General features: G+C 43.6%; 1 protein-coding gene across 3 annotated transcripts in view; it reads right to left on the bottom strand.

Annotated features, from left to right (window-relative positions):
• trpm3 (transient receptor potential cation channel, subfamily M, member 3) overlaps window positions 1-27,114 on the bottom strand; it is a gene marked incomplete at both ends in the record, with an annotated part of 489,702 nt that overhangs the window by 188,122 nt on the left and 274,466 nt on the right. For all 3 annotated transcript variants that reach the window (XM_080739677.1, XM_080739678.1, XM_080739679.1), the window contains one exon: window positions 25,439-25,610. In XM_080739677.1, the coding sequence (XP_080595803.1) occupies window positions 25,439-25,610 (172 nt within the window). The remainder of the gene's footprint in view (window positions 1-25,438; window positions 25,611-27,114) is intronic.

Genomic DNA, 27,114 nt, shown 5'->3' with positions numbered 1-27,114 from the left:
GACTGGTGTCTTGCACGCGCGCGAAGGCGCGCGTGCAAGACACCAGTCATGTTGCCATACCTTACCTTTTTCTGAACTGACGCCACTGCGGGTGCCGTGGATGTTATTTACAGGGGTTCCCCGAGTCAAACAGGTTTGAGAAATACTCTGTTACTAACGTACAGGTAAAAGTCTGGGATTAAAAATGTACTTGCGTAAAAGTATAAAAGTGTTGCTACTTAGAGTAACAAAAGTAAAACATTATGAATGTCCTATTTCAAGTTTTTAAATGTATAAAAATCTACAAGCTCACAATGCATCGCGGCACATAGTGAGCTTGTAGATCATCTATTTTTTAAATGGCCGGAATGTATATACTGTAGGGCTGAAGTGGTTAACTGCTTCACAGCCAAATCGCCAAAAATCGCCATTTTGGGGGGGGCTGAGGCAGCCAGATCGCCAAACGTCGCCTTGCTGATGATTTTCTGATTTTTTTGGTATTTTTCTGACATTTTTAGAGCAAAAACTGACCTTTCTAGCTTCATTTCAGTCTAAAGAAACATTTTGCGATGGAAATGACATCATCGATGACGTAACCCGGAAGTCGTTTGCCCATAACATAGCATAGGCCTTTTTTTAGCATTGAAAGCTAACGTTTTTCTTATCAAACTTTACCATATTTAGACGGATTTTCATTCGGAAAAAAGTGGCTGGGCTGACAGAGTGGTCACCCAGGAGCAAAAACGATTGTGCACGGCGTGCGCACGACGTTCAGGGCGTGCGGGATCGCTCCCGTTCGACGGACCGGGAGCCATAATGGCCGCTCCATCGGCGGCCATTATGGTCCACACGCGCAGGGGGGTATCTAATGGGGGGGACGGGGGGGACAAGTCCCCCCCGGGCCGCCGCCCCCCCCCCAAAAAAAAAAAAAAAAAAAAAAATTTTTTTTTTTTTTTTTTTTTTTTTGGGGGGGGGGGGGGCAAAAGGGTCCGCGGGGGTCCGCGGGACCCCTGGGGGTTATTATATATCCAAGGGTTTATGGATAGAAATGAGACCAGTGAGTCCAGAGTTTCAGTTAGAGCACTGTAAAGTGTGTGTGTCTCAAATGCTAGTTCATGCTAGTCAGTGGCTGATTTATAACAGGGCTAGGGTGGGCTGCAACCCAGGGTGCTGGGCTGCAGCCCAGGGGGGGCTGCGCTAGGGTGGGCTGCAGCCCAGAGTGGGCTGCGCTAGGGTGGGCTGCAGCCCAGGGTGGGCTGCGCTAGGGTGGGCTGCAGCCCAGAGTGGGCTGCGCTAGGGTGGGCTGCAGCCCAAGGTGGGCTGCGCTAGGGTGGGCTGCGCTAGGGTGGGCTGCAGCCCAAGGTGGGCTGCGCTAGGGTGGGCTGCAGCCCAGGGTGGGCTGCGCTAGGGTGGGCTGCGCTAGGGTGGGCTGCAGCCCAGGGTGGGCTGCGCTAGGGTGGGCTGCAGCCCAGAGTGGGCTGCGCTAGGGTGGGCTGCAGCCTGCAGCCCAAGGTGGGCTGTGGCCCAAGGTGGGCTGCGGGCCCGCGGCCCAGGGAGGGCTGCAGCCCAGGGTGGGCAGCCCAGGGAGGGCTGCAGCCCAGGGTGGGCAGCCCAGGGTGGGCTGCAGCCCAGGGTGGGCTGCCCAGGCTGGGGGGGGAAGTGGGCCGGTGCAGTGGAGAGAGGGCCGTTGCTGACTGGTGTTACGAATGGCTCAATTCGTAACAAAGAGGAAGCTCACAAACCCAGAACATTTTACATTATTTTATTATTACTTAACCCTTAAATCAACAAATAGAATCATCAACTCATACAGAATCATGGAAGTCAGTAGTATCAGTGATGTGTGCAAGTGTGTGGATGAGTGTAGCATGTTGTGTGGGTGCGCAAATCATCTATTAACTATAACAAAAAGGAAAAAGGGTTAAAGTGCTCCCATCTTGGAGCCAGGTCAGAGAGTGTGAGAATGGCCCAGTAGCCTCTTATATAGAGGCAGCACCAGGTGGGCCAGATCCTCACTGATGGCAAATTCCGCCCTCCAATCATCTCTGCAATACAGGCACCAGGTTAGACATCATGACAACCATCTGGGTTACCCTGACAACCCCAGGGTTGTCACACCCCCCCCCATAAGAACAGGGCCATACTATGGGCCTGCCAACAGAGTTGACCCACACATTTTCAATTGTTCCCATAGCGTATGGCATAGATTACTTGCTAGCTGTTAGGGACTCCTTCACCACTGTCAATGTCATGCCCTCCCCCCCTCAGCTACTTGGAATCTACGAAGCACTTTTAAGAGCAGAGGAGCAAACAGGGACACAAACACATGGTTACCTGACCCCTACACACCTCAAAGCGATGTTCTACCCAGTGCACCAGCCATTCTATCGTCAGAACCTTTACTGTGCCTCAAATCCAAATGGTATGGAATCAATGGCACCTCCACACATGGAGCTGTAGGCATGGGAACCACTTTTTCCATGGCTCTCACTTTGACTTGTACAGGCCTCACGGTACCCTGCCCAAACACCCTGCCCAGGTATCCCACCGTGCCCATAGCAAAATTATCTTTTGCCAAGTTCACGGCGAGGTTTCCCCAAGCACGGCGACCAGACCGAGCCCGACTAACCTGCAAGTGCTTTGAATACGTCCACCAACCTTGGGTTACGGACGTTGGTACCTTATCCTCCTGCCTTTCCACCAACTTCTGGTGTCTCCTCATTTCTCCCCAAGGCGCTGCCACCGCAGTAACACCACCTGTTTTTACTGAAGGAGAAGTATTGGTTAAAGAAGGCTTGGATACAAGTGGCACCTGAGGACCAACAGGCCATACTCTCCTGCCTGCCAAATCATTCCCCAAGATGACTGCAACTCCTGGAACTGGTAATGAGGGCCGGATTCCCATGTTCACCTCCCCCTGAACTAAATCAGAGGTCAACACCAGTCGATGCAAAGGAGTAGACAATACTTGCATGCCCATTCCCCTAAACAGTACCGACCTCCCAGTACCGGTTTCTGAGGAAAAAGGAAGCACCGACTCCAGAATATATGATTCCAAAGACCCTGTGTCCCTCAAAATCTTAACCGGTACCTTAACATCACTGCCTGGCAGCGACACATTACCGTGCTGTATGTATGGTGCATAACCTGGATCACACTCCTCTGCCATCAGAGAAGTTTGAGCCCATACCTCAGAACCTGTAACAGCACTCCTTTTCGGGTTAGTATGCCATCTGACGGCGGCTATAACCGCATCCCTTTCTGACTGGTGCACACGAGCAGCAAGGGCAGCAGGTTTAGGTGCACAGCTATCTGGGCCCACCTTGTTTTTCTCTTTACGTAGGGGACAGTCGCTTTTCCAGTGATCCTGAGCTGAACACAAGTGACAGGCCTGATTTGCATCTCTTTTATCCCAACCATAATATGAGAACTTCTGCTCTGGCCTTACTTCGCTGTCCCCCACAGTATTGCGAGCACCAACCCAGTTATCTTTATGCTCCTTGTCACTCCTCCCGTCTGAATACACCTTGTGTGTCAAGCTATATTCATCAGCTAACACTGCTGCCTCTGTCACATCCTTAACCTGATGTTCAATCAGATAGGTGGCAACCCGCTCAGGGAGTATTTCTTTAAACTGTTCTAAAAGAACCAATTCCTTCAAGTCATCTAGGCTTTTTACTTCAGCAGCACTTAGCCACCGATTAAAAATGATGGACATCTCTCGCCCCAGTTCTACATAGCTTTGCCCCTCTGCTCTCTTCAACTTCCTGAACTGTTGACGATATGCCTCTGGCACCAGCTCATAGGCTTTTAACACAGCAGCTTTAACTTTGATGTACCTTTGACTGTCCACTAGGCTCAGTGTAGACAAGGCTTCTTGAGCCTTGCCTGTAAACACACATTGTAACAACAATGTCTTCTCTGAATCAGACCACTTTCGGGTGTGACTGAGCCTCTCAAACAGACAAAAGAAGGTGTCCACATCCTTTTCATTAAATCTTGGCAGTAATCTTAAATTGTAGGCTACATCAAATGCATCTGTTGAGGCCCCAGACGAACTTGGAACAGACTTACCCTCTTTAATGAGCTCCAATTCATACCTCAGCTTTTGCAGTTCCACTTCCTGGCCACGAAGCGTCTCCTCATGCTGATACTGTAACAAGAGGATTTCTTTTCTCTGATCAAAGGTTAATTCCCCAAACTCAGATAGAGGCCCACTTGCCCCAGTGCATTTACTCCCAGTAGCTTTAACTTCACCGTGTGCACTAGGAACTTCCTCTATTGGCAAAACCTTAAGTGCTTCCAATTGGGTTTTTACAGTGTTAAACATAGCCTCTTTAAGACCCTCAGGAACATCCACCTTAAAGTGCTCTGCAACCGATTGTAACTGTTTTCTTGTACAAGATTCCAACAATTCCAAACTCGGACATCGTAAGAACTTCTCCACAGTGGTCATCTTAACTACAGATAAAAACCCAGTGTACAAAACAAGCACCAAAACCAGCACAACAGTTACTGACAGGTAGCCATTAATACCTCTCTACCATTATAATGGAGGAGAACCAAATAACCCTGAACCTGGTGTTTTAAGAGTACCTTCCCCCCTGGCTCACTGCCTAACTCAATCTAGACTGCTTCTCAACCCTAGTCTTTTTGTGTATTCCACAACGGGTGTTTTAAACACACTCTCACTGACGTGGTTAAGCCCCGGCTATGCCGTTACTCACCAGACCGTCAGTGCACGTGTACCCAAGGCCGTTCCCACAATTAGGCAAATTGTGTCTATACACGAAAATAACAAACTAAAATAACAAACGCAACATGGCCCGAAGGACAAGTTGCACCCCTTTACTAGGAAAGGCACCCCAAACTTGAACCAGGAACAGAATTACAAAAAATCTTACCTCCAACAGCCTAGCTCCTCAGGGACACACCACTGACAAATAATAATTTGTTCTGTGTCTGTGGAACCTCCTCACTTAGTGTGCAACTGTAGCCTCCACAGTTACACACTACCAAATGAACCCAAAGTCCAGGAAATATTGTCCTGTGGTTCAAACTCCTACTGACGAGCCCCCATGTTACGAATGGCTCAATTCGTAACAAAGAGGAAGCTCACAAACCCAGAACATTTTACATTATTTTATTATTACTTAACCCTTAAATCAACAAATAGAATCATCAACTCATACAGAATCATGGAAGTCAGTAGTATCAGTGATGTGTGCAAGTGTGTGGATGAGTGTAGCATGTTGTGTGGGTGCGCAAATCATCTATTAACTATAACAAAAAGGAAAAAGGGTTAAAGTGCTCCCATCTTGGAGCCAGGTCAGAGAGTGTGAGAATGGCCCAGTAGCCTCTTATATAGAGGCAGCACCAGGTGGGCCAGATCCTCACTGATGGCAAATTCCGCCCTCCAATCATCTCTGCAATACAGGCACCAGGTTAGACATCATGACAACCATCTGGGTTACCCTGACAACCCCAGGGTTGTCACACTGGCAGCAGCCAATCACATTCATTGGGCCATCAGTTGCTCCAGCTCACTCACTCAGTACTGACAAGGAAGAGGCCTCCTCTCCCCTCCCCCATACCTGTGTCCCGTGTGTTAATAAATCAGCTATCAGCAGCATTGAACACAGGTGGTTCATCATCACTCCTTCACTCAAACAAACCAACTTTTTCCCCCATGGGGAACATTGCTGCCTGCTGGGGTTATATTGGCCAATCACAGCCTTGTTCAGGGAGGCTCTAGACTCAAAATGCTAGTGCTCTGTGCACACAGGGAATCAGGAAATGGGATTACTCTAGGCTCCAAGACTGAAGAGTTTGATGATGAAGCCAAGTAAGTTCATGCTAGTAGTGTGTGTCTGATGGTGATCTGATATCTATTGATCTAATAGATTACCTCTAAGTTGAAGAACCAGCAGTAAATCAACCCAAAATATCCAAAGGCAAAAAATAACCGATTTATAACCGTTTTTGAACATAAAATAACCGATTTTTTTTGGCCGCGCGCTTCGCGCGCGGGCGAATCGCCGGGCCGCCAATGTGGGCTGGTCAAAATATGTCCCCCCCAACTGTGGAGTGCTGGATACGCCACTGCACACGCGTCCAGGCTTGGTCCAGCCTGGAAGACCTAATCGTTGGGCACACTCTAGTGGTATAGTACGTGTACTACATTCTGGAATCATAATTATCCCTGCTGGGTTTCTGTACTCATAACTTGGAAATTAATAATATTCCTGGCAGTATAGGCGCACAAGCATATTGTAAATGGCTGTGTATGTGTGTTAATGCATGTTTTGTATGAATAATTATAATAATCTACAAAGTAACTAACTTTAACTTTTCAAATAACTGTAGTGGCATAACAGTTAAATATTTGCCTCTGATCACAACGTGCTGTACGCTTGTCGATCTGCTCTTTTCTGCAAAAACCTGATACATTTGGCGTTTGATGCCTTCTCCCTCATATCCACATGCTGGAGGATCAAGAGCATGCATAATTCATAGGATATGGATTCCAAATGAGGGCAAAGATACAGCAAATGATAATATGCTGTAAAAATCCTTTAGGGATGTTTTTTTAGATGATTTGTCTGAGGATTTAAACCACACCAGGTGTCGTGTGGACAGGGACTTTAAGCCTTAGGCTGTGGTTTTGTTGGGTCTATACAGTAACCTGAAGGTTAACCATCAACGGACAAGATGAAATACAAGGAAATGCAATCTTTGTTTACCCCTGAGGACAATCCATCTAGTAGCCATGCAGTATCAGAATACATAAAAATAAAAACAGACACGAAATTAATAATTAACGCCATACACTTGTATCCTCATCTAACCTCATCCACACCACGCTCAATACTGCTCAAACCAGCCATCCGTACGGCTGACGCAGAATCCAGCACCCCACTGATCATCAGGGCTGATAATAAATAAAATAAAAAAATAAGCAATAAAGAGATTCAGGCGGTAAATTGCTCACCATAGTCTGCTTAGAAGTTTATTGATAGATAGATACCGGTAATGTAGACAAGAATTTGAAAACTCAGCACTTTGTACTTGAATGCAGAACTTTTATGTCCAAAACTGTTACTTTTCAGGAAATTGGTGGAAAAAGATAAGATATTATCTACAGGCGCTTGTTAATACTTTTCATTGGTCGATACGTGTTGATAATTTTTTTTTACAAAACACTGACGTGTGCATGCATAATGTTAAGCCATTTAGGCCTAAATGCATTATTACGCAATATTTTATGCTTTAAAAATAAAAAATAGCAGAGTGCCGCGCTGCGAGCTTGTAGATCTGCTATTTTTGAAAAATCGTGAAAATTTGTGCAAATCTTTGAATATTTTGGCCCGATTCTAAGTGTCTTCTAAATCCTTCTAAGGTGTGTGTTTTTTGTTTTTTTTTTAATTATGTTTCTGTCAGTGGTTCTCAAAATGTTTCATGCCAAGGACCCCCAAAACTACATGTATTTGGCCACGGACCCACATCTCAAAATATGTTGTTGATCTCAAAATATTGTATCAAATATATTGAAGCAAAAATTTGAGTTACAAATGTTCGCTTTTAAAAAGATATATTCAAAGACTTGCAATATATATATATATATATATATATATATATACAGTATATATATATATATCACGGTTTTTCAAAAATAGCAGATCTACAAGCTCGCAGCACGGCACTCGGTGCCGCGCTGTGAGCTTGTATATCTGCTATTTTTCAATAGTTAAAGCATTCAATAATTCTAGGCCTAAATGCACACAATCTGCAGGGTAAAGCGATGTGTCGTACGGTACGGTACAGTAAACCTCATTGCAAGTCCTGCCTCGTGTGCCTGGTGGAGGTCAGTGGCTCGGCCAATCATCCGACGCCTCATGGCTTTACAGTTCAATTACCTGTAAGTGCAGCGCACTTCGTCATTTCATACACATTAATCAGAATGTATATGATTAATGAAACGTCAGGTGGGACGCTGAAGGTGACCGACACGCGGGTATATATTATACAGTATGTACACGCATACACGCTCACACCAGGGGCGTCACACGGGGGGGGGAAGTAGGACTGAGTTACTAGGGCCCAAGGTGTAGGAGGCCTTCATTATTTTATACTTTAGCTATTGAAAAATAGCAGATCTACAAGCTCGCAGCGAGCTTGTATATCTGCTATTTTTCAATAGTTAAAGCACAAAATAATTGTGCGGGGGCCTGCAGTGAATCCTTGTACCCAGGGCCCAGAATTTGGTGCGACACCCCTGACTCACACACACACACACACACACACACACACACACACACACACACACACACACACACACACACACACACACACACACACACGTACGTACGTACAGTAGAAGCGTTTGGGACGGTAGTGTTGTGTCCAGGGTTAAACAGAACACTAGCGGGTCAGAGGGGACAAGGTGCTTACATTTGTGTTTAAATCTCATCATCGCTCACTGTCTCCTTGTCCTCTACCTTCCTCACACCATGCTCTCCGCTCCTCCTGCCTATTCAGCACATATCCTGTAGAACCCTCAAGGTAATACATTGTCCGTAGTGAATAAATAAGTAAGGCTTGTCGAGCCATGTGGCCCCATAGGGCAGGAGCCAAGTACGCCCACAGGACATGGCGCTTCTCCATCCATCACCTCATGCTGAGTGCCAAGCAGGCAGGCACTGGGTCCCCGTTTTAATAGTCCTTCCTTGGTATGTTCTGGCCCTTGGGTCCCTGGCCCTTGGGTCCCTGGCCACTGGGTCCCGGTTTTAATAGTCCTTCCTTGGTATGTTCTGGCCCTAGGTAATCAAACCCCCGACCTACCAATCTCTGGGCGGACAATAAAGCTTCACTAATGTAACTGGGGTTTAAGTGGTTAACTCGTTAAGGTTTCAACAATAGCAAATACACAAAGCCTGTGAGGTTGTAGATCTCAAAATGGAAATGTGAATTGAACCAGAGATTTTCTTTATTATCTCTCTCTCTCTCTCTCTCTCTCTCTCTCTCTCTCTCTCTCTCTCTCTCTCTCTCTCTCTCTCTCTCTCTCTCTCTCTCTCTCTCTCTCTCTCTCTCTCTCTCTCTCTCTCTCTCTCCTGTGGACAGTATACAGGATTAAAAACACACTATTTGATAGGGGTGGGACGATATTGGCATCTCACGATACGATATCTATCACGGTATTAGGCTCACGATAACAATATTATCACGGTATTCGATATATTTCGATATTCGATATATTGCAAGAAATGTCATCAACGATATATCACAATTTATCTAACTGAAAATGAAAAACTACCATAAAAGGCCAAACTCTGGAATTATACATCTATTCCATTAATTTTACAAGATTCATTTATAAATTGGCTAATAAGTAGATGAATCTTGCCTCCTCAAACAACAAACACTGCAACTTTGTAACCTGCCCACAATTTGTCTGTCCACAACAATGGGTATGCCTAACTAAAACATCCATAACTAAAAAGCATGTAGTGAAAATGTAATTGACAAGAAACATGAAATAATATTGACACATGTAAAAAATGTACATGCATAGTGCCTGGAACCTTTAAAATAGCCTCTCTAAAACAGGCTATATTGTGCCAATTACATGGAGGAAAATGATTTCTTAATAGTGACAGTGCTTTGCAAGTATAACCAATTTGTTTCATGTTCTTATTGCTTTGATAATAATACAATGAAATGAAATCCATATCAGTGGTGAGGATGTATGAATAAATACAAAAACATCGAGGCAAAGGGGGAACATGGTTGTGTTTCTGTGTGTGTGTGTGTGTGTGTGTGTAGGTGTGTGTGTGTGTGTGTGTGTGTGTGTGTGTGTGTGTGTGTGTGTGTGTGTGTGTGTGTGTGTGTGTGTGTGTGTGTGTGTGTGTGTGCGTGCGTGCGTGCGTGCGTGCGTGCGTGCGTGCGTGCGTGTGTGTGTGTGTGACTTCCATTCATATTAACGTGGGTGTGTGTGTGTGTAATTGTGTGTGTTTGTATATTGTAAGGTGGCTGCATGTGTACAGTAGCCTATGTGTGTGTCCACTAAACACAGACAGAGCTGTATGTGTTGCTCAAATTAACTTCACCTTGTTGTAAACTGAAGACAGCTCTCCATTCCTCCTCACCCTCTCTCTCTGATCGTCAAACTCAGAGTGAGAGAACCACAGCATAACGTTCTTCTCTTCCTCACTGTTGCATAATCCGGCCGACCGGCCGGTCCTTTATCTCGCTAGCGCCCCCACTACAAACAGTGGTGGCGGCTGACGGTATTGCACCATAGTACTACAGTACACCATACAGTAGGTTAAATGGGAAATCCCTGGTGTTATGAAAACTCGATATTTGCCGGCAACATATCGATAATTATCGCGGGAGATAATACCGCGGTATATCGAAATATCGATATTTTGTCCCAGGCCTACTATTTGAGCTGTGCTGCTTGGCCGCCTCTCTTAGCATATGTGTTTGTTTTCCTTCTCCGTCAAGGTCGTTAGCATACAGTCCTTTTTCTCCTGTCATGCATGCGTGGCCGTGCACTGGATGGATCATTTATATAGCCTGTGTTACTTATTAGCAATGTATTACAATGTGCATGTGTTAACGTTCACACACCAGCACCAACATGCTCGTGGGGAGCAGTTAGGGGTCCAGTCAGTGTCTTGCTCAAGGACACAAAGCCAGGAGTTGTCAGGGATCGATCCAGAAACCTTCCCAGACGGTTCTTTGTATGCGTTGTTCACACTCTGGTGTCCTTTATTTACTACTCAACAGACACTTCCAAAACAACATGGTTTCATAGTCTAACTCAGTGTTTCTCAAATGGGGGTACGTGTACCCCTAGGGGTACGCGGAGGTACTACAGGGGGTACTTGAGAGAAAAGGGAAACAATAATTTTACTGTTATGTTTAATGATAAAATATTGACATGTGAACGTGCTGCTCTGTATACAGTATGTAGCTTTAAACCAAATTAAGTATGAATTTTACTGTAACTGAATAGAAAACAGACTACTTACTTTTATTTTCAACATATTGACATAAACACTGGACTTTTGATGTCAGTATTTTCTATTCAAAATGTTGTCGATTAGAGCAGTGTTTCTCAAACTACCAAATGTCAAGGTCTCCCCTTAACTCTGACAGTGTACAAATGGAACCAAATGAACCTGTTAGGGTTCATTTGGTTCCATTTGTACACTGTCAGAGTTACAGACTTGTATGGGTCACTGGATTAAAGGGGGTACTTGGATTCAGCAATCAGGAAAAGGGGGTACTGAAGCCCAAAAAGTTTGAGAACCACTGGTCTAACTTATGTGAATTACGCGGTTGCCAAGAGCTGTGACATTTTGCACCTATAATCAGTACAACACATTGAATTTGGTCTTTTATGTGTGTCACATTTTCTTCTCTTTCTTTTATCTATGGAAATAACAATATGATGGGAACTATGCACGAAAACGATTCTGATTCATAAACTATACTCAGTCTGCTGGGTTGTTATGAGTGCATAAATCCTACCGTGACCTGATGGAAGAATCTGCATGCAGGGCAGGTATATCATTTATGAACATCTTCACATTAAATACGACATAGAGAGGATGCTTTCCTTTTGGAGTCTCTGCACTCTCTCAAAGAGAGCGCCATTGGCACGATAAGCATACTTATATTACCAAAGCATTAATGACTTACTGTAGGCTACTGTATGATAAGGAAATAATACCTATAATCCACCTCTCTCCCACACGCACGCACGCACGCACGGTCGCACGCACACCCACAAGCACACACAGAGAGAGACAGAGACAGACTTAGTTCTCTCCCACAGTAGACAGACCTCCATCTGGCTATCGTCTCTGTCGGAAAAACCTGTTACTTTTCAGGATTCAAATTCAAAAATAGCAGATCTACAAGCTCAGAACGCGTCCCTTCACGCTGCATTTCGAGCTTGTGGATCTTCTATTTGATGCTTTGGTGTGACACTGTAATGTGATCAAGTATAGGTCGTTCATTTACAAAGAAAAGTTAAAAAATAAAAGTCAAAACATGGGAGATGAGAGGTTTCTGTAGCGACAGCAATGTTATGTAACATTATCTCCCGGCACGTTGGTAGAATTAACCCATTTAGGCCTAGAATTATTGAATGCCTTAGCTATTGAAAAATAGCAGATATACAAGCTCACAGCGCGGCACCGAGTGCCGCGCTGCGAGCTTGTAGATCTGCTATTTTTGAAAAAGTCTAAGTTTGAGAACCACTGACATACAGTAGTAGTCTCTCAAGAACAGACTAACTGAGCTCCAGTTAAGTGAAAAGGACCTTTTCTTTGACGATGGCTAGCCAGATTGCTGACATAGAAACACAGGGTTTTCAAAAAACCTTAGAAGGATTCAAAAGACACTTATAGAATCGGGTCAAAATTCTAATTTTCAAGATTTTTCAAAAATAGCAGATCTACTCACAGCGCGTGAGCTTGTATATCTGCTATTTTTCAATAGTTAAAGCATAAAATGATGATACACAATAATGGTTACCCGTTCTGAATGAATTAAACGATCTGTTTTCTCTATGAGCAGGTTATTGCAAATGCATTAGCAGCGCCGTGGGTCAGGACTCCAAATCTCACTCTGATCACAGAGCATTAGCGAGCATCTCTCCTCTGCGGAAACAATGTTCAGTTTGTCCACTGTCTGCGTAATGCACTGCCTGTCTGCCTGTCTGCGTAATTAGTCAGGGCATATTAATAAAAACCTATGAATAAATTCCTTACCAAACAATTTCTTCACCAATGTGTTTGCAAAGGTGTCTAGTAACATAATCTAACAAAGATTGAAATTCAACATCCCTAGGAAAATCTTTCACAGCTAGGGTAATTCTGGGTCTCATTCACTTACTATACACTGTACTATAAGGGAAAAAATTACTCCCAAAAAACATGCTTTAAGTGGGATGTGAGGGATCCAACGAGGTGTTTTTAATTATTCTGAATCCATTGCAAGCATTTGTTTTACACGAAAAACATTCCTTGGGCTAAAAATGGACCCCCATACCACTGTGAAAAGTGATGACTCATCACTAAACCATAATCTTTATGGGCTGTTTTTAGCTGATAAAGATTTTCCTAGGGATGTTGAATTTCAATCTTTGTTAGATATGTTACTAGACACCTTTACAAACACATTGGTGAAGTAATTGTTTGGTAAGGAATTTATTCCCAGATTTGACAGGTATTCTGCTAATTTTCCCTGACTAAATGCACTGCCTGTCTGTGTAATGCACTGCCTGTATGCGTAATGATGGACAAGGATGCTATAGGCGGCTGAACAAGCTGGTGAAGAAGGCTGGCACCGTACTGGGTGAAAGGCTGTACTCATTGGAATCGGTTGTGGAGTCTCCACAACCCAGCACTTGTTGTTAGTACATCTCTCCACAGTGGAGAGATGTACTAACAACAAGTGCAGGGCCATAATGAGCAATGCTTGCCATCCTCTCCACAACATCCTACAAGGCCAGAAAAGCAGTCGTAAGGATATGTTCCGTTTGTGGCCCTGCAACAATAATCGTTTTAAGAACACTTTTATTCCCTCCGCCATAAAACGTTTTAATTCGACGGCCAGCCGCTAGACCTGGACTACTAATTCGTTTGTTAGGCCTATGCAATGGACTTTTTATTATCCCCTTGGTTACCTTTTAAATGCTTTTTAATGTTGTTTATGTTTATTCACTCTCTGTTTTTAACCTGTGTCCTCCTCCTCTTTTTGTGATGTGTTTTAACTAATATGCCTGTATGTAGCTATGGGATATCTGAATTTCCCCTCTGGGATCAATAAAGTATCTATCTATCTATCTATCTATCTATCTATCTATCTATCTGCACTGCCTGTCTGTGTAATGCACTGCCTGTATGCGAAAAGCACTGCATGTGTAATGCACTAGAACTCTTTACAGAGCAAGTTCCCGGAAGTTATGCAGGAACGCCTACTGAGTGGCAAAAAAAAACTTTTTTGCCTTGGCAGCCCTTACATCCAAACAGAAAAGTCCTATCTGATTGCATTAAACGGCGTTAAACTCACTTTGCCACTCACTTTGCCACTCGATCTGCCATTCACTTTATGCATGCGCATACCCTCTATTGTTCATAATTTAATTATGTAACATATCAACATATGCCAGGATTCTGACTACGATGCTGACATAATACTAACCATGATACGAACCATGACAATGACATGACACTGACCATGATACTGGCCATGACACAAACATGATACTGACCATGATACTGTCATGATATTTTCATGATAATGACGTAAAGATACTGAAATGACACCAACCCCCAGAATAGGGATGCTAGGCTCCTACCTTTTTGTGTATTAGCCAAACAAATACACAAGAGGGGGCATGCCCATATAGCGGCAATCAACTGCAGTGACAGCGCTCTATGTGCAACAAACATTGCCCTCTATTACAACATGACAATAAACCATGACATCTAACAACAAATGCTATCTCATTTCCATCAACAACTTACCATATGCATTTATACCCAATTGTCCACACGCATCATTCATGCTCATTGGTCAAACCAACACCTTCCTTACTCACTACATGTACACAACTAACTACGCAGTACAATGTAACTGTGAGGGTCAGTAGCGGCCCGACCTCTAGATGTGAGTGTCGCGAAGCGGCCCGAACTTCTGGTATCTACTAATTGTGATGTCAGAATCTTGTGCTTTATGCAGGAGATTCTGACATAATCGGCTGTCTATGTTTGCAAGCTGGTAATAAAAAGTAAGGGTTGTGGATTCACACGGCTTCCAACGACAGTGACAATTTCGTTTTTGTCGGGTGGAAACCCTTTATGTCCAAAACCGTTTGTTTTGTATTTATCATTTTTAAAATGATTTAAACTAGTGAAAACAGCTGATCTACAAGCACACAACGCCTCGCACCGCGAGGCGTTGTGTGCTTGTAGATCTGCTGTTTTCACTACTTTTGTGCAATGGCCTTGTATGATGACGCAGTGCTTTACTTTGTGAAAAAAATTACAAATTAGAAACTTGGAGATACAAGGTTTCTGCCCGACAGTGACAATATGCTGACACAACATTCACAGAAGCTGCTGCGTAAACTCCCAGACTCCTCTCTGATTGCGTCTTCTTTGTTTACTCCCTATACGAGCTGACCTTTAGATATTTGCGTCTGTCTGTTCCGTGCCCGGCGGTGACACGACGCGCAACAGACTGCAGGAGATGGCACCGCGCAGAGGAGGGAAAAAAAACGCTGAAGATATCGCAGGCTGTCGCCGAGGGGAAGCAAAGAGACTTAGGAGGCTGGCATAACTGTGTTTACATGATGAGTGCTGACAGGTGGCGACGCAGCCTCCGTCATGATCATGTACTGGAGGGGAGGAGGTGGGCGAAGTATGAGAAGCATGAAGGAACTGCATCGGATGCCATGCGAGAACAAAATACTGTTCCTTCCTAATATACTACACCAACAAGAACACTACTGTATACTGCTTATATGAGGATAATATCATATTTTCTTTTGTCTTTATTGCAAGGATTTATTGCAAGGACATTTTTACTTTGAGCCCTAAATCTACATTGCAAAACATCTGTGGTGTCTTTTTAACGGCTAACCGAGTGGTTAGTGAGAGGGGGGGGGGGGGGGGGGGGTGGAGTGGGACTGAGTCACTAGGGCCCAAGGTGGAGGGGCCTGGAATTATTTTATACTTTAGCTATTGGAAAATAGCAGATATACAAGCTTGTAGATCTGCTATTTTTGAAAAGTCGTGAAAATGTGTGCAAATCTTTGAATATATGTAGTTTTTAAGCGAACATTTGTAACTAAACTGTTGCTTCTGGGAGGTCCCTGGAACTAGATATTTTGAGATGGGGGTCCATGGCCAAATGCATATTATTTTGGGGGTCCTTCACAAGAAAAATTTGAGCACCACTGACATAGAAAAATTCAAAGACTTGCACAAATGTTCACGATTGTTCAAGAATAGCAGATCTACAAGCTCGCAGTGTGGCACTCGGTGCCACACTGTGAGCTTGTATACCTGCTATTTTTCAATAGTTAAAGTACCCAGGGCCCCGAATGGCAGTAGTTCTCAAACTTTAAAAATGTCAAGGTCTCCCCTTAACTCTGACAGTATGCAAATGAAAGAGAGCTTGTATACCTGCTATTTTTCAATAGTTAAAGTACCCAGGGCCCTGAATTTGGTCGCAGGTTAGATGCCAGGCCAGGCTAACAATGTGTCGATGTGTGCCCATGAACAAGACCCTTAACCCCTAATTTCTCCCCGAGTGAACGGCTGCTCACTGCTCCTGTTGCCTCTCACAATTTTCTGGCTGGAGACACTGGTGATAGACACGACGATTATGATGTGTTGTGGCCATTATCCCTGGCAACAATTATTGCCCAAGTGCCTGGTCACCGATTATTTGAGATAATTACAATTCTTTATTTGCATAATGGTCAGAATGGTTCTCATTCATGTGTATTAAATTCATCTGTTGAAGCTTGTTGTTTTGAGCTTGTAGACCGGCTATACCCATTCGGGGTGAGTGTGTTTATTATATATTTTTGGGAAATATTGAACCAATGAAAAGTTTTAACAAGTGCTTGTGACTAAATAATAACTACATGGGATCCATTGGAACACAGGCCCACCCCACACAGCGACCACAGTATTTTGCTTTCTAAAAAAAGAATACTTTTCTGTCTCTCTTTTCCCATCGGCACCTCCAGCTCTGTTTCCCATAGGGCAGTGGTCCTCAATGCGGGGTCCAGGGACTCTCTGGGTTCCTTTTGGGAGGTATTGATCCTTACACGTGTGTAACTTTGACAGTATACAAATGAAACCAAATGAACCTTTAAGGGTTCATTTGGTTTCATTTGTATACTGTCAAGAGTTAAGGGGAGACCTTGACATTTTTAAAGTTTGAGAAGTACTGCCAAGTCCTCTCCCATGCATACGACTGTGCTTCTCGGTCACCTTGGAAGCATTTCTTGAAACTCTAAGCTCTTTTACCGTTAACTCATTTTTCTATCACACCTCACATGAAGCCTTGAATTCATGGAGGTTTTTTGTGTTTGTTGCATTCCTGGGCCAATAATGTGATGAGTCTCCGGTAGGAGAGTAACAAAAAAAAAAAAAAGAAAAAAAGAAACTACAACTTTAACAGTGCCCCAAACCACCTCTCAAACACCATTAATAGTCAGGGAATATTATCAGAATACCTGTCAAAGCTGGGAATAAATTCCTTTACAAACGATTTCTTCACCAATGTCTGCTAGGGTAAGTTTGGGTCTCATTCACTAAAGGGGAGCACACACTGAACGCGGACGGCTGCGCAGCGTCGCGGTATCGACGCACGTTAAATGCCGCACGGTAACCCCAACTGGATGTGGCGCGCTGCCACACAGCACATCCATTTCCCCCGGTGGGGAGAACCATGGGAGAACATGTTCACCGCGCGGCAACGCTGGAAAAATAGAACAGTGGCGTATCGGCGCGGCAGACGAGGCGGCAGACCCGCGGTTGCGTGCGTCTGACGCCGCCGGTGTGGGTTAGTTCATTGAAAATAACGGGGCCGTATTTTTTGACGCGCCGCCTCCGCGCCGCCTCCGCGTCCAGTGTGTGTGTTCCCCTTTAGGCCTACAAAACTAAAAAAGGAATAGTTTAGTGATGAGTCATCACTTTTCACAGTTTTGTGGGGTCCATTCTTAGCCCAATGAATGTTTTTCGTGCAAAACAAATGCTTGCAATGGATACAGAATAATTAAAAATACCTAGTTAGACCCCTCACATCCCACTTAAAGCATGTTTGGGGATTCTTTTTTATAGTATAGTGTAGTAAGTGAATGAGACCCAAACTTACCCTAGCTGTCAAAGATTATCCTAGGGATGTTGAATGTCAAACTTTGTTAGATATGTTACAAGACACCTTTATGAACACATGGGTGAAGAAATCGTTGTAAGGAATTTATTCCCAGGTTTTATTAATATCACCCGACTATAAGAACAGTGGTGAACAATAACTATTTTTAAATACTTTTTCTTGAAATGTAGTGGAGTGAAAGTCATATTTGTATTTTTTGGATACTTATAAGTATCCAAAAAATACAAATACACTAGTAATAAAACTCCATATTACAGTTTCTTAGTAAATGAAAGCCCTACAAAAGCTATTTTAGAATCTTGAAACCTGAACAGTGACCGTTGCGGACATCTGAGGATTTCCATCCGACAGACGATATAACATTTATCCTACTTAAGGCTACGGTTTTACAGTAAATGTACTTGAGTAAATCTGTAAGGCCGCGCAACAAATCCAAGACAAATCACTTTATCATAATATTGAGCTCAAGGTTTCAACGGTGAGATCTCAGTGAAGCTCAGGTATTTGTGTGATGACTGTGGGAGAATCGCTGAATCTTGTTTCTGTTTAAACACAGATAAAACTTCCCACCATCCACACGTACAGCTATACAGTACAGACACACTGCCTAGATCAGGGGTGGGCAACTTTGATGATGGCGAGGGCAACTATATTTCCACCTTCACTCCAGAGGGCCACATTGCATATTGCTATGTCCTACTTGGCTACTTTGCCATTCTAGTATCTCATACAAAAGAAGCAAACATATCAGATCTACAAGCAGAAAAAAGTAAAAATAGCAGATCTACAAGCAAAAATAGCAGATCTACAAGCTCAAAACACATCGCGCTGCGATGTGTTTTGAGCTTGTATAGATCATCTATTTTTGTTATTTTTGAATTGGAATCCTGAAATGTAACATTTTTATTTAATTTCAAACGCATTTAGTTATATACTCATGTTAACTTTATGAATCTAAATACAAATACATTGGACATCAAAAAATACATTTTAATACTAATATAGACTGACAGAATTAAAGCAGGTCATGTTTGGAATTGTAACAGCTGAAATCAATAATATGTCAGTATTCCGGTATTAACCTAGGGCCACATTAAGTGAAGGTGGCCCCCTGGCTGCCAGTTGCCCATGTATGGCCTAGAGTAACATTCATACCAAACATGCTGTACTGTGCACGGTGCACCCCTAGCGTGCGTGTAGATCGCACGCTTGTAGCTCGCACGCACGCGCACCCACTGATTCTTTATACAGGGGTAGGTAAACATGTCATTGCAGCCATCTGGAGCTGAAATACATGGGTAGTGAGAGGAAACTAGAAAGCATTGTGAGCTTGTAGATCGGCCATTTTCAAAAAGCCAAAATCTGAAGTGGTCAATGTATGTTTTGTTATAATAATCAAAATCTGCAAACTATAACTGAAGTTTTCAAATAATTGTAGTGGAGTAAAAGTATAATATTTGCCTCAGGGATGTAGTGGAGTAAAAGTAAAACTCCTGAAGTAAAGTAAAATAACAAACTTCAAATTTTTGTAGTGCAGTGCTTGAGTAAAGGTACTTTACACCAGAGGCTTTAACCTCTTAAAAACCGATGTTTGTATGTCAACAATCTGGCCAGCCATCGTCAAAGAAAAGGTGGTTTTCATTTAACTGGAGCTCAGTTAGTCTGTTCTTGAGAGACTACTATGTCAGTGGTTCTCAAACCTTTTCATGTGAAGGACCCCCAAAATGATATTTATTTGGCCACGGACCTCCATCTCAAAATATTTAGTTCCAGGGACCCCCCCAGAAGCAAAATTTGAGTTACAAACGTTCGCTTTGAAAATACATATATATATATATATATACATATATTCAAAGATTTGCACACATTTTCTCGACTTTTTCAAAAATAGCAGATCTACAAGCTCGCAGCGCGGCACTCGGTGCCACGCTGTGAGCTTGTATATCTGCTATTTTTCACTGGTTAAAGCATTCAATAATTTTAGGCCTAAATGGGTTAAAAGAGCTCAGTCGACACTGGAGACCAACTAAAAAAAAGTTTCCATCAAGATGAAACACACAGCTAGGAGGCTTTAAAAAACTATTAGAGTTCCAATGTTCCACAGCTGCTTTCAATCTCACCTTTTTCTTTTTACCTTTTTTTTTTTTGTTTTTACTGCCGATAAAACAATCTACAATAGAACGTGCTAGAGATTGATGGATCATTATTGGCCCCAAGGGAAATTTCGTTCTTATAACAGTAAGGATGAAACACACACACACGGACTGACGCACATGCACACACGTACGCACGTACCCACGTCATGCACGCACGCACCCACCCACGCACACAAAGAGGTAAAATTCTTGGAAAGTTAACATTTTTTGTGTGAATAAAATGTCATTTTCTACAATCTGTATGGTAGAGTACGCTATTTCATATTAAAATGTATTTTAAATTCTAGTTTGGTATCCTATTGAAGCATGGAGTTGTAAGTTGGGTTGCTAGTTTGAAGCCTGGTCCTCTGTTGTATAGGCGGTGTAAACAGTAGTGTAAAGTAACTTGTAGCCTACAATACCAGGGGTTTATGGATTATGGTTACTACCTCTACTACTGACAAAGTCGGAGATCTCCTTCTTAGCGTTTTATTTAATCAGCGTATTAAGATCAACTAGACTATCGTTCTATCAAGCTACAGATGCTAATAGTTGCTAGGAGACAAAATAACCCGAAAAAAAACATCCCTTCCCCATCTAGTTCCATCCACGAAGAAGAATCGGCCATATCTCCCGTTCTAGCTCTGGAGAGGGGAAAATGGCCCCGCCCGCATGAATGTTTGCACACGACACGCAGTGTACTTTTAACAAGGAAACGCAACCACTGCATGCTGACACACACAAAGGGTATAGAAATGGCCGCAAGCAAAACAAAAAAAACAGTTAAAAACAACTAAAATACCTGGCACTGAACTACCAAAAAGAGATAAGAAGAGAGATCTCCTTCTTTGGCATCAAATGTGTACTGTACTTACGTACAATTTTGAGTATTTTTGCTCTACTTGAGTATTTCCCATTTTCAATCATTTTACTTCTACTCCACCAGTGGCTGCTGTTTACACCGCGGCAATGGCGGCGGCGCTCTCTACAGGGGAGAGCTGAGGGAAACGGTCTATAAGGTTGTCGGTCGGGTTGCTAGTTTGACGCCTGGGCGTCCCTTTGCCTGCCCAGCCCCTTTTGTATCAGCCCAGGCATAGGATGACAAAGGGAAGACCACGGGTCACATGACCGGATGACGCACAGGAAGCCATCGGTGTCCTCGTGCTTTTGATGTCAGGTTCATCACAGCTTAGCCGTGACAGTGGGATGACAACGGGAGGACGACAAAACCCACTGCCAGGTGCCGCCCCGGCCCGTAGGAGGCGCTATAGCACAGCAACAAAGACCACCCTCCCTGCCTGGCTTCCTTCCCCCTTTGTTTCTTTTCTGTTCATTTGGACTACTTATCAGCCTTGTTCCCTGATTGGTCCCTGGCCGAAAAACCAGCAGTCTCTTTCAGTCTATAGCCTGTTCCACCCTGGGTAACCACATCCTTCTGGTTTGATAAAACATTGGAAAAATATCAACAAAGAAGAGCAAGCGTGTCAACTAATGGCAGATATATCACCTTACGGTCTCCGCATTTATTAGCCTTGCGTAGCCAGAAGAATCTGCCATTGCAAAGATAAATTGCCCTTGGCAGATTATGTCTGGCCCCGCTCAGTTATTCAAATATCTCACGGCTCACAAGTCGGGAGGAACCAACCAGGGGCCCAGTATGCAAATGTAGGGCGTGTGTATCAACTTTGCGCTACTCTGATTGGTTGTAGGTCTAACCAATAGAGTCTGTTTGAATCTTTTTGTAAAAGAACAACACTGAGAAGAACCAGACTAATATCCACACAGTGATATTCTCTGCTATGCGAGGCGACGCTTTTATAACTTCAAACTAAAAAGAGAGAGAAAAAACAAAAAGAAAAAAACAGCATCCATGTTTACATTATCCTTTCCTGGTGCTTTGTCATGCGTGTACGACTGCATTCCTTTATCTCAGCTGCTGCTGCTGGTGTTGTTTATCTACCATCTGTAAGAACTGTCTTATCTGGAATCATACACTATCCTTGGTTGACCTGCAAAGCGCTTATCAATGAGATATACCGTTGTACACGTGTTATACATCATAGTGCCTGCGTGCGTGCGTGCAGGGGTGTCACACCAAATTCTGGGCCCCGGGTACAACGATTCACTGCGGGCCCCCGCACAATTATTTTGTGCTTTAACTATTGAAAAATAGCAGATGTACAAGCTCACAGCGAGGCACAGAGTGCCGTGCTGCGAGCTTGTAGATCTTTTCTTGAAATCTTTTTTTTTTAAACGTATGTTTCTATGTCAGTGGTGCTCAAACCTTTTCATGAGAAGGACCCCCAAAATTATATGTATTTGGCCACAAACCACCATCTTAAAATATTTAGTTCCAGGGACCCCCCAGAAGCACAAATGTTCGCTTAAAAAATACATATTATTCATACATTTTAGCTAATTTTCAATAGCTAAAGTATAAAATAATTAAGGCCCCTCCACCTTGGGCCCTAGTAACTCAGTCCCACTCTCTCTCTCCCCCCCCCCCCCCCCTCCCTTGTGACGCCCCTGGTTATACATCATAGTGCGTGCGTGCGTGCATACCATATCATTGTTACCCGCCCGCGCCGATTGTCTCTGCACTGGAAAGCAGGGATTAGCCGCTAGGTTCATATAAGCTGTACGTTTCATAGAAGGGAGTCACTGAACCGAGTTCTGACTGAGATGTGCCTCGAAAAATGTAATAAATGTGAAAAGAAAAACAGCTCCTGAAGGCCGGTCACGTTTTTACATGCAACCCTGAGGAGGGATTACACCGGAAAGCTGGGATAATATGTGGCTCATGGTAATGCTGTGATCGCCCCCTGGTTACTACTACTGTGATACTAATGAAGAATCACCCCCTGGTTACACTAATACTGCTACAACTACTCATGAAGTTCTCATACTGTACCTTAACTTTTAGTTTTTTCTTAAATTAACGCCCTACTTGATCATACAACAGCTTCACACAAAAGCATCAAAACTATCAGATCCGCTGCTTTTGCAGTTTTTGAATTTTAATCCCGGAATGAACAGTTTTGGACATTATATGATATTTCTACCCGACAGAGACTATATACAAACTGTGTCTTTTTGATTCCTGATTCGGTGGTGAGCAGTTTTGCGCACCACCAAAAATAGCCGATCTACAAGCTCATGAGGTGTCGCAGGGCTTGCAGATCGTCTTTTTTCAGAGCGAGACGCCAGCGAGCTGCTACAAAGCAGGCTGTCTCTGGCCAGACTGTTGCCTCCTCCAATGTTCAAATGTTTCCGGTCATACAGTTTGGAGCAACAGAAGTTTTGTCTTCACAGTCGCACAGATTTATCCTAATATGAATTAAAATCATCGAGGCATATATAGCTTGCTGCTTAGCAGAAATGGAAGTAAAAATGTTACGATATTTTAAAATATATTTTCGTGAACGGAAATGACGAACATAGATGCCAGCTTCCTGGTTCGGTTTTCCAGACTCTACAGATCCTTCTAAAAAAATCATATTTGTTTTTCTATAATACTAGTAAGACAAGCGAGGTTGTGCCATGCCTTGGCCATCTGGCCAGTGATGTACTGTATATCGGACCAGTTACCCATAAATGGAGACCCCTGGCACCCATATATGGAGACCCATTATGGAGATATGCTGTGAAACTCCAAACATGCTTACTCAGTTATTCGTTATGTGATGGCCCTATGACGTCTATAACATCTGACATCATACATACAATCCCTTTTATGCCCATACATAGAGATCCCTGTCTGTAGAACCAGCCACACAGATATGGGCTGGTAAATATTAGTACCTTTGGTTCAAGGGTGAGATACTAAATTCACCCCGCTTGGAACCAATGTAGCATCCAAGATTCAAGCTTGGGTGTCATCTACCACTCATAGGCCAAGAGGGAATCTCTCCTCTGCCTTATGCAAATTTGGCTTTCAGGCACGCACACATGCACGCACACGCACACGCACACACACACACACACACACACACACACACACACACACACACACACACACACACACACACAGCAAACTCCTCAGTAATCCTGCAGAGTGCATGCTGGGTGGTTTGGAGCGATGCCACAGTGCCTTGTCCCTTTTGTCACTGTGGTCGTGGTGCCTTGGTGATTGACAGGCCAATGCTCCTGGGGTGGATTACCACATGGACTGGTTGGTGGGCCCTAAGCCACAGCCTTTAGTTGTCAAACGTTTTCATTTCAAGGTCTCCTAGTGTGGTATATACAGTATTAGGCAGTGGTGGAAAGAGTACTCACATTCCTTACTGAAGTAAAAGTATCGATACAGCAATGTAGAACTACTCTGTTACAAGAGAAAGTCTGGAATTCAAAATTTATTTGGGCAAAAGTACAAAAGAATAGGTATCAAAATATACTTAAAAGTACAAAAGTAGAAAGTACTCATTGTGCAGAATGTCACATTTCAAGTAATTTCTACACAGTGAGGGCAATTCTTTCAACGTAAGATTCAAGTTCAGGAGAGTTTGGACAAGGCAATTCTCTTGCATGCTGCCTTCAGGAATGGCATGGAAAGAGGGGGCATTTGCATTTATTGCACCATAGTAAAAACTGCATTCATGGTTCTGGAGAGGGCCCTTTTTACAGACGGATAAAAGGGCTGGGGCTCAAGCCCCCTTTGATGTCTATGTCTGTGCACATTCCTGCCAGAGGAGGTTGGATGAACAGAAACCAACGCTACCCAAAACAACAGGTTTGGAGATCTGTTGGGAATTGGTTACATGAAACAGGCACCTGCACGCCATGCAGTCTCAACGGTTGTACGCAGGGACATGCTGGGCCCCTGATTCAGCCCGGGAAAAAGAGTTGGAGAGGCCCTCATTGCGCGCTATAGAGAGAGATCTCTCTCTATAGCGCTGCTGCTACTCAAAGATTTGCCATTTCAGATCATGACAAGTGACAAGCCAGTGGGCCAATTACATGAGTTATATTTCGTCATTGTGGGGTGGAAACCTTGTATGTCCAAAACCAATTTAAAAATGATTTAAACTAGTGAAAACAGCCGATCTACAAGCACACAACGCCTCGCGGTGCGACGCGTTGTGTGCTTGTAGATCTGCTGTTTTCACTACTTTTGTGTGACAGCCTTGTATGATGAAAAGATTTACAAATTTGAAACTTGGAGATACGAGGTTTCTGCCCGACAGTGACGATTTACTTTGTTGGCCGCCCAGACCTCAAAATGAAACGAAGGCAGACATTTTATTTAATTCTTTTTTCCTAATGGCCGGCCTGGACCGGCCGGGAATGAACCGGCCGTTCGGGAGTTGTCCCGCTTTTCCCAATGGCCAGCACGCCCCTGGGTTGTAGACAAAAAACAAAACAAAAAAACAATGCGTCTATGCTCCACTCACGTGTGTTGATCTTCTGCAGGGAGATGTGCTTCTCCAGCTGCCGCCTCAGTTTCACCTCGGCTCCGTACTTGCCCGTGGTTCCGTTGTCGGCCAGGATGAAGTGCGAGTGCAGGCTGTTCAGGACCGTCAGCTTGCTCAGGGGGTTGGACATGGTCTGGTACGGACGCACCACCTGATGGAGGGACACACAGGCATTTGGTCTCGTTTTTTTGTTCTCATATATCGTCGCCGGTGGTGGAAAAAGTTGTCAAACCTTAAGTAAAAGTACCAGTAAGACTCCCTAATCGGGAGATAAGCGACCGTTGGTCGCTTATCTCCTGTCACACTGCTGACATCAGTATGACATCACACCGTACACAAATTACCCTTATATAAGACCGGCATTATCTACCGACAGATTAGTAACAAGATGTCAAAATCATTGAAGGTTTACCCTACTAACCAACTGTTTACCATAGCAACCATGTTTTTTACCTTAGCAACCAACTGTTTACCCTAGCAACCAACTTTTTACCACAGCAACCATGTTTTTTTTACCCTAGCAACCAACGGTTTACCCTAGCAACCAATTGTTTACCATAGCAACCATGTTTTCTTACCCTAGCAACCAACTGTTTACCCTAGCAACCAACTGTTTACCATAGCAACCATGTTTTTTACAGGGCCTGGGATTGATGACATCAGAAATCTCCATATATGGGCATGAAAGGGATTTTGTTTCTGGAAATATGTCTGTGGGGTGCCACATTTGGAATAAAACACTTACATCACACATCTGGATATCCATACAGCCCATCTAGTTTGCCTGTGTCCATTTATGCCCATATATCTGATGACATTGGGACAATGATCTCCATATATGGGCATAAAACTTATGTTAATTAGTAAAGCCTGGGGATCTCCATATATGGGCATGAGGGGTACCCTAAAAGGGCATCATCTGGGAATAGCAAATATAGTTATCCTAGAAAGTGAAAATCTTACATCAAAGGCCATAACTACCTACCTACCACCATACTGCATTCCTCATTAAACTACCTACCAGTAAGATGCCTAAGGGAGAAAAGCAAAGGGCGAGGTTGCACCATTTCTTGGTCTTCTGGCCAGTGATGTATATCGGACCATTTAACCATATATGGAGACATCTGGTACCCAAAGATATTCACAGATATGGGCTTAATATTGATGACATAAGGGATCTCCATATATGGGCGTAAAAGGGATTTGGTTCCCCTGGCATCACAGGGATCTCCATATATGGGCATAAAATGGATTTGGTTACCCTGGCAACACGGGGATCTCCATATCTCCATATATGGGCATAAAAGGGATTTGGTTCCCCTGGCATCACAGGGATCTCCATATATGGGCATAAAAGGGATTTGGTTCCCCTGACATTACAGTGATGTCAGTGGCTGGTTCTACAGAGGGGATCTCCATTTATGGGCATAAAAGGGAATGTATGTATGATGATGTCAGATATCATAGACGTCATAGGACTTTCACATAACGAATAACTGAGTAAGCATGTAAACCCGTAAAATCTATATTTGGGCATGGCTGATTTATGACCTCATCATGATGACACGAGCAAACACAGCTGAATTGTATAAATGATCAGTGCAGAAACCAACAGAAGTATTTGACCAAGACTCTTCGATTTAAACATCAACAAA

This window comes from Nannobrachium achirus, assembly GCF_963921795.1.
Source record: "Nannobrachium achirus genome assembly, chromosome: 12".
Lineage (NCBI taxonomy): Eukaryota > Metazoa > Chordata > Actinopteri > Myctophiformes > Myctophidae > Nannobrachium > Nannobrachium achirus.
This window is presented reverse-complemented; position numbering and strand designations above follow the sequence as displayed.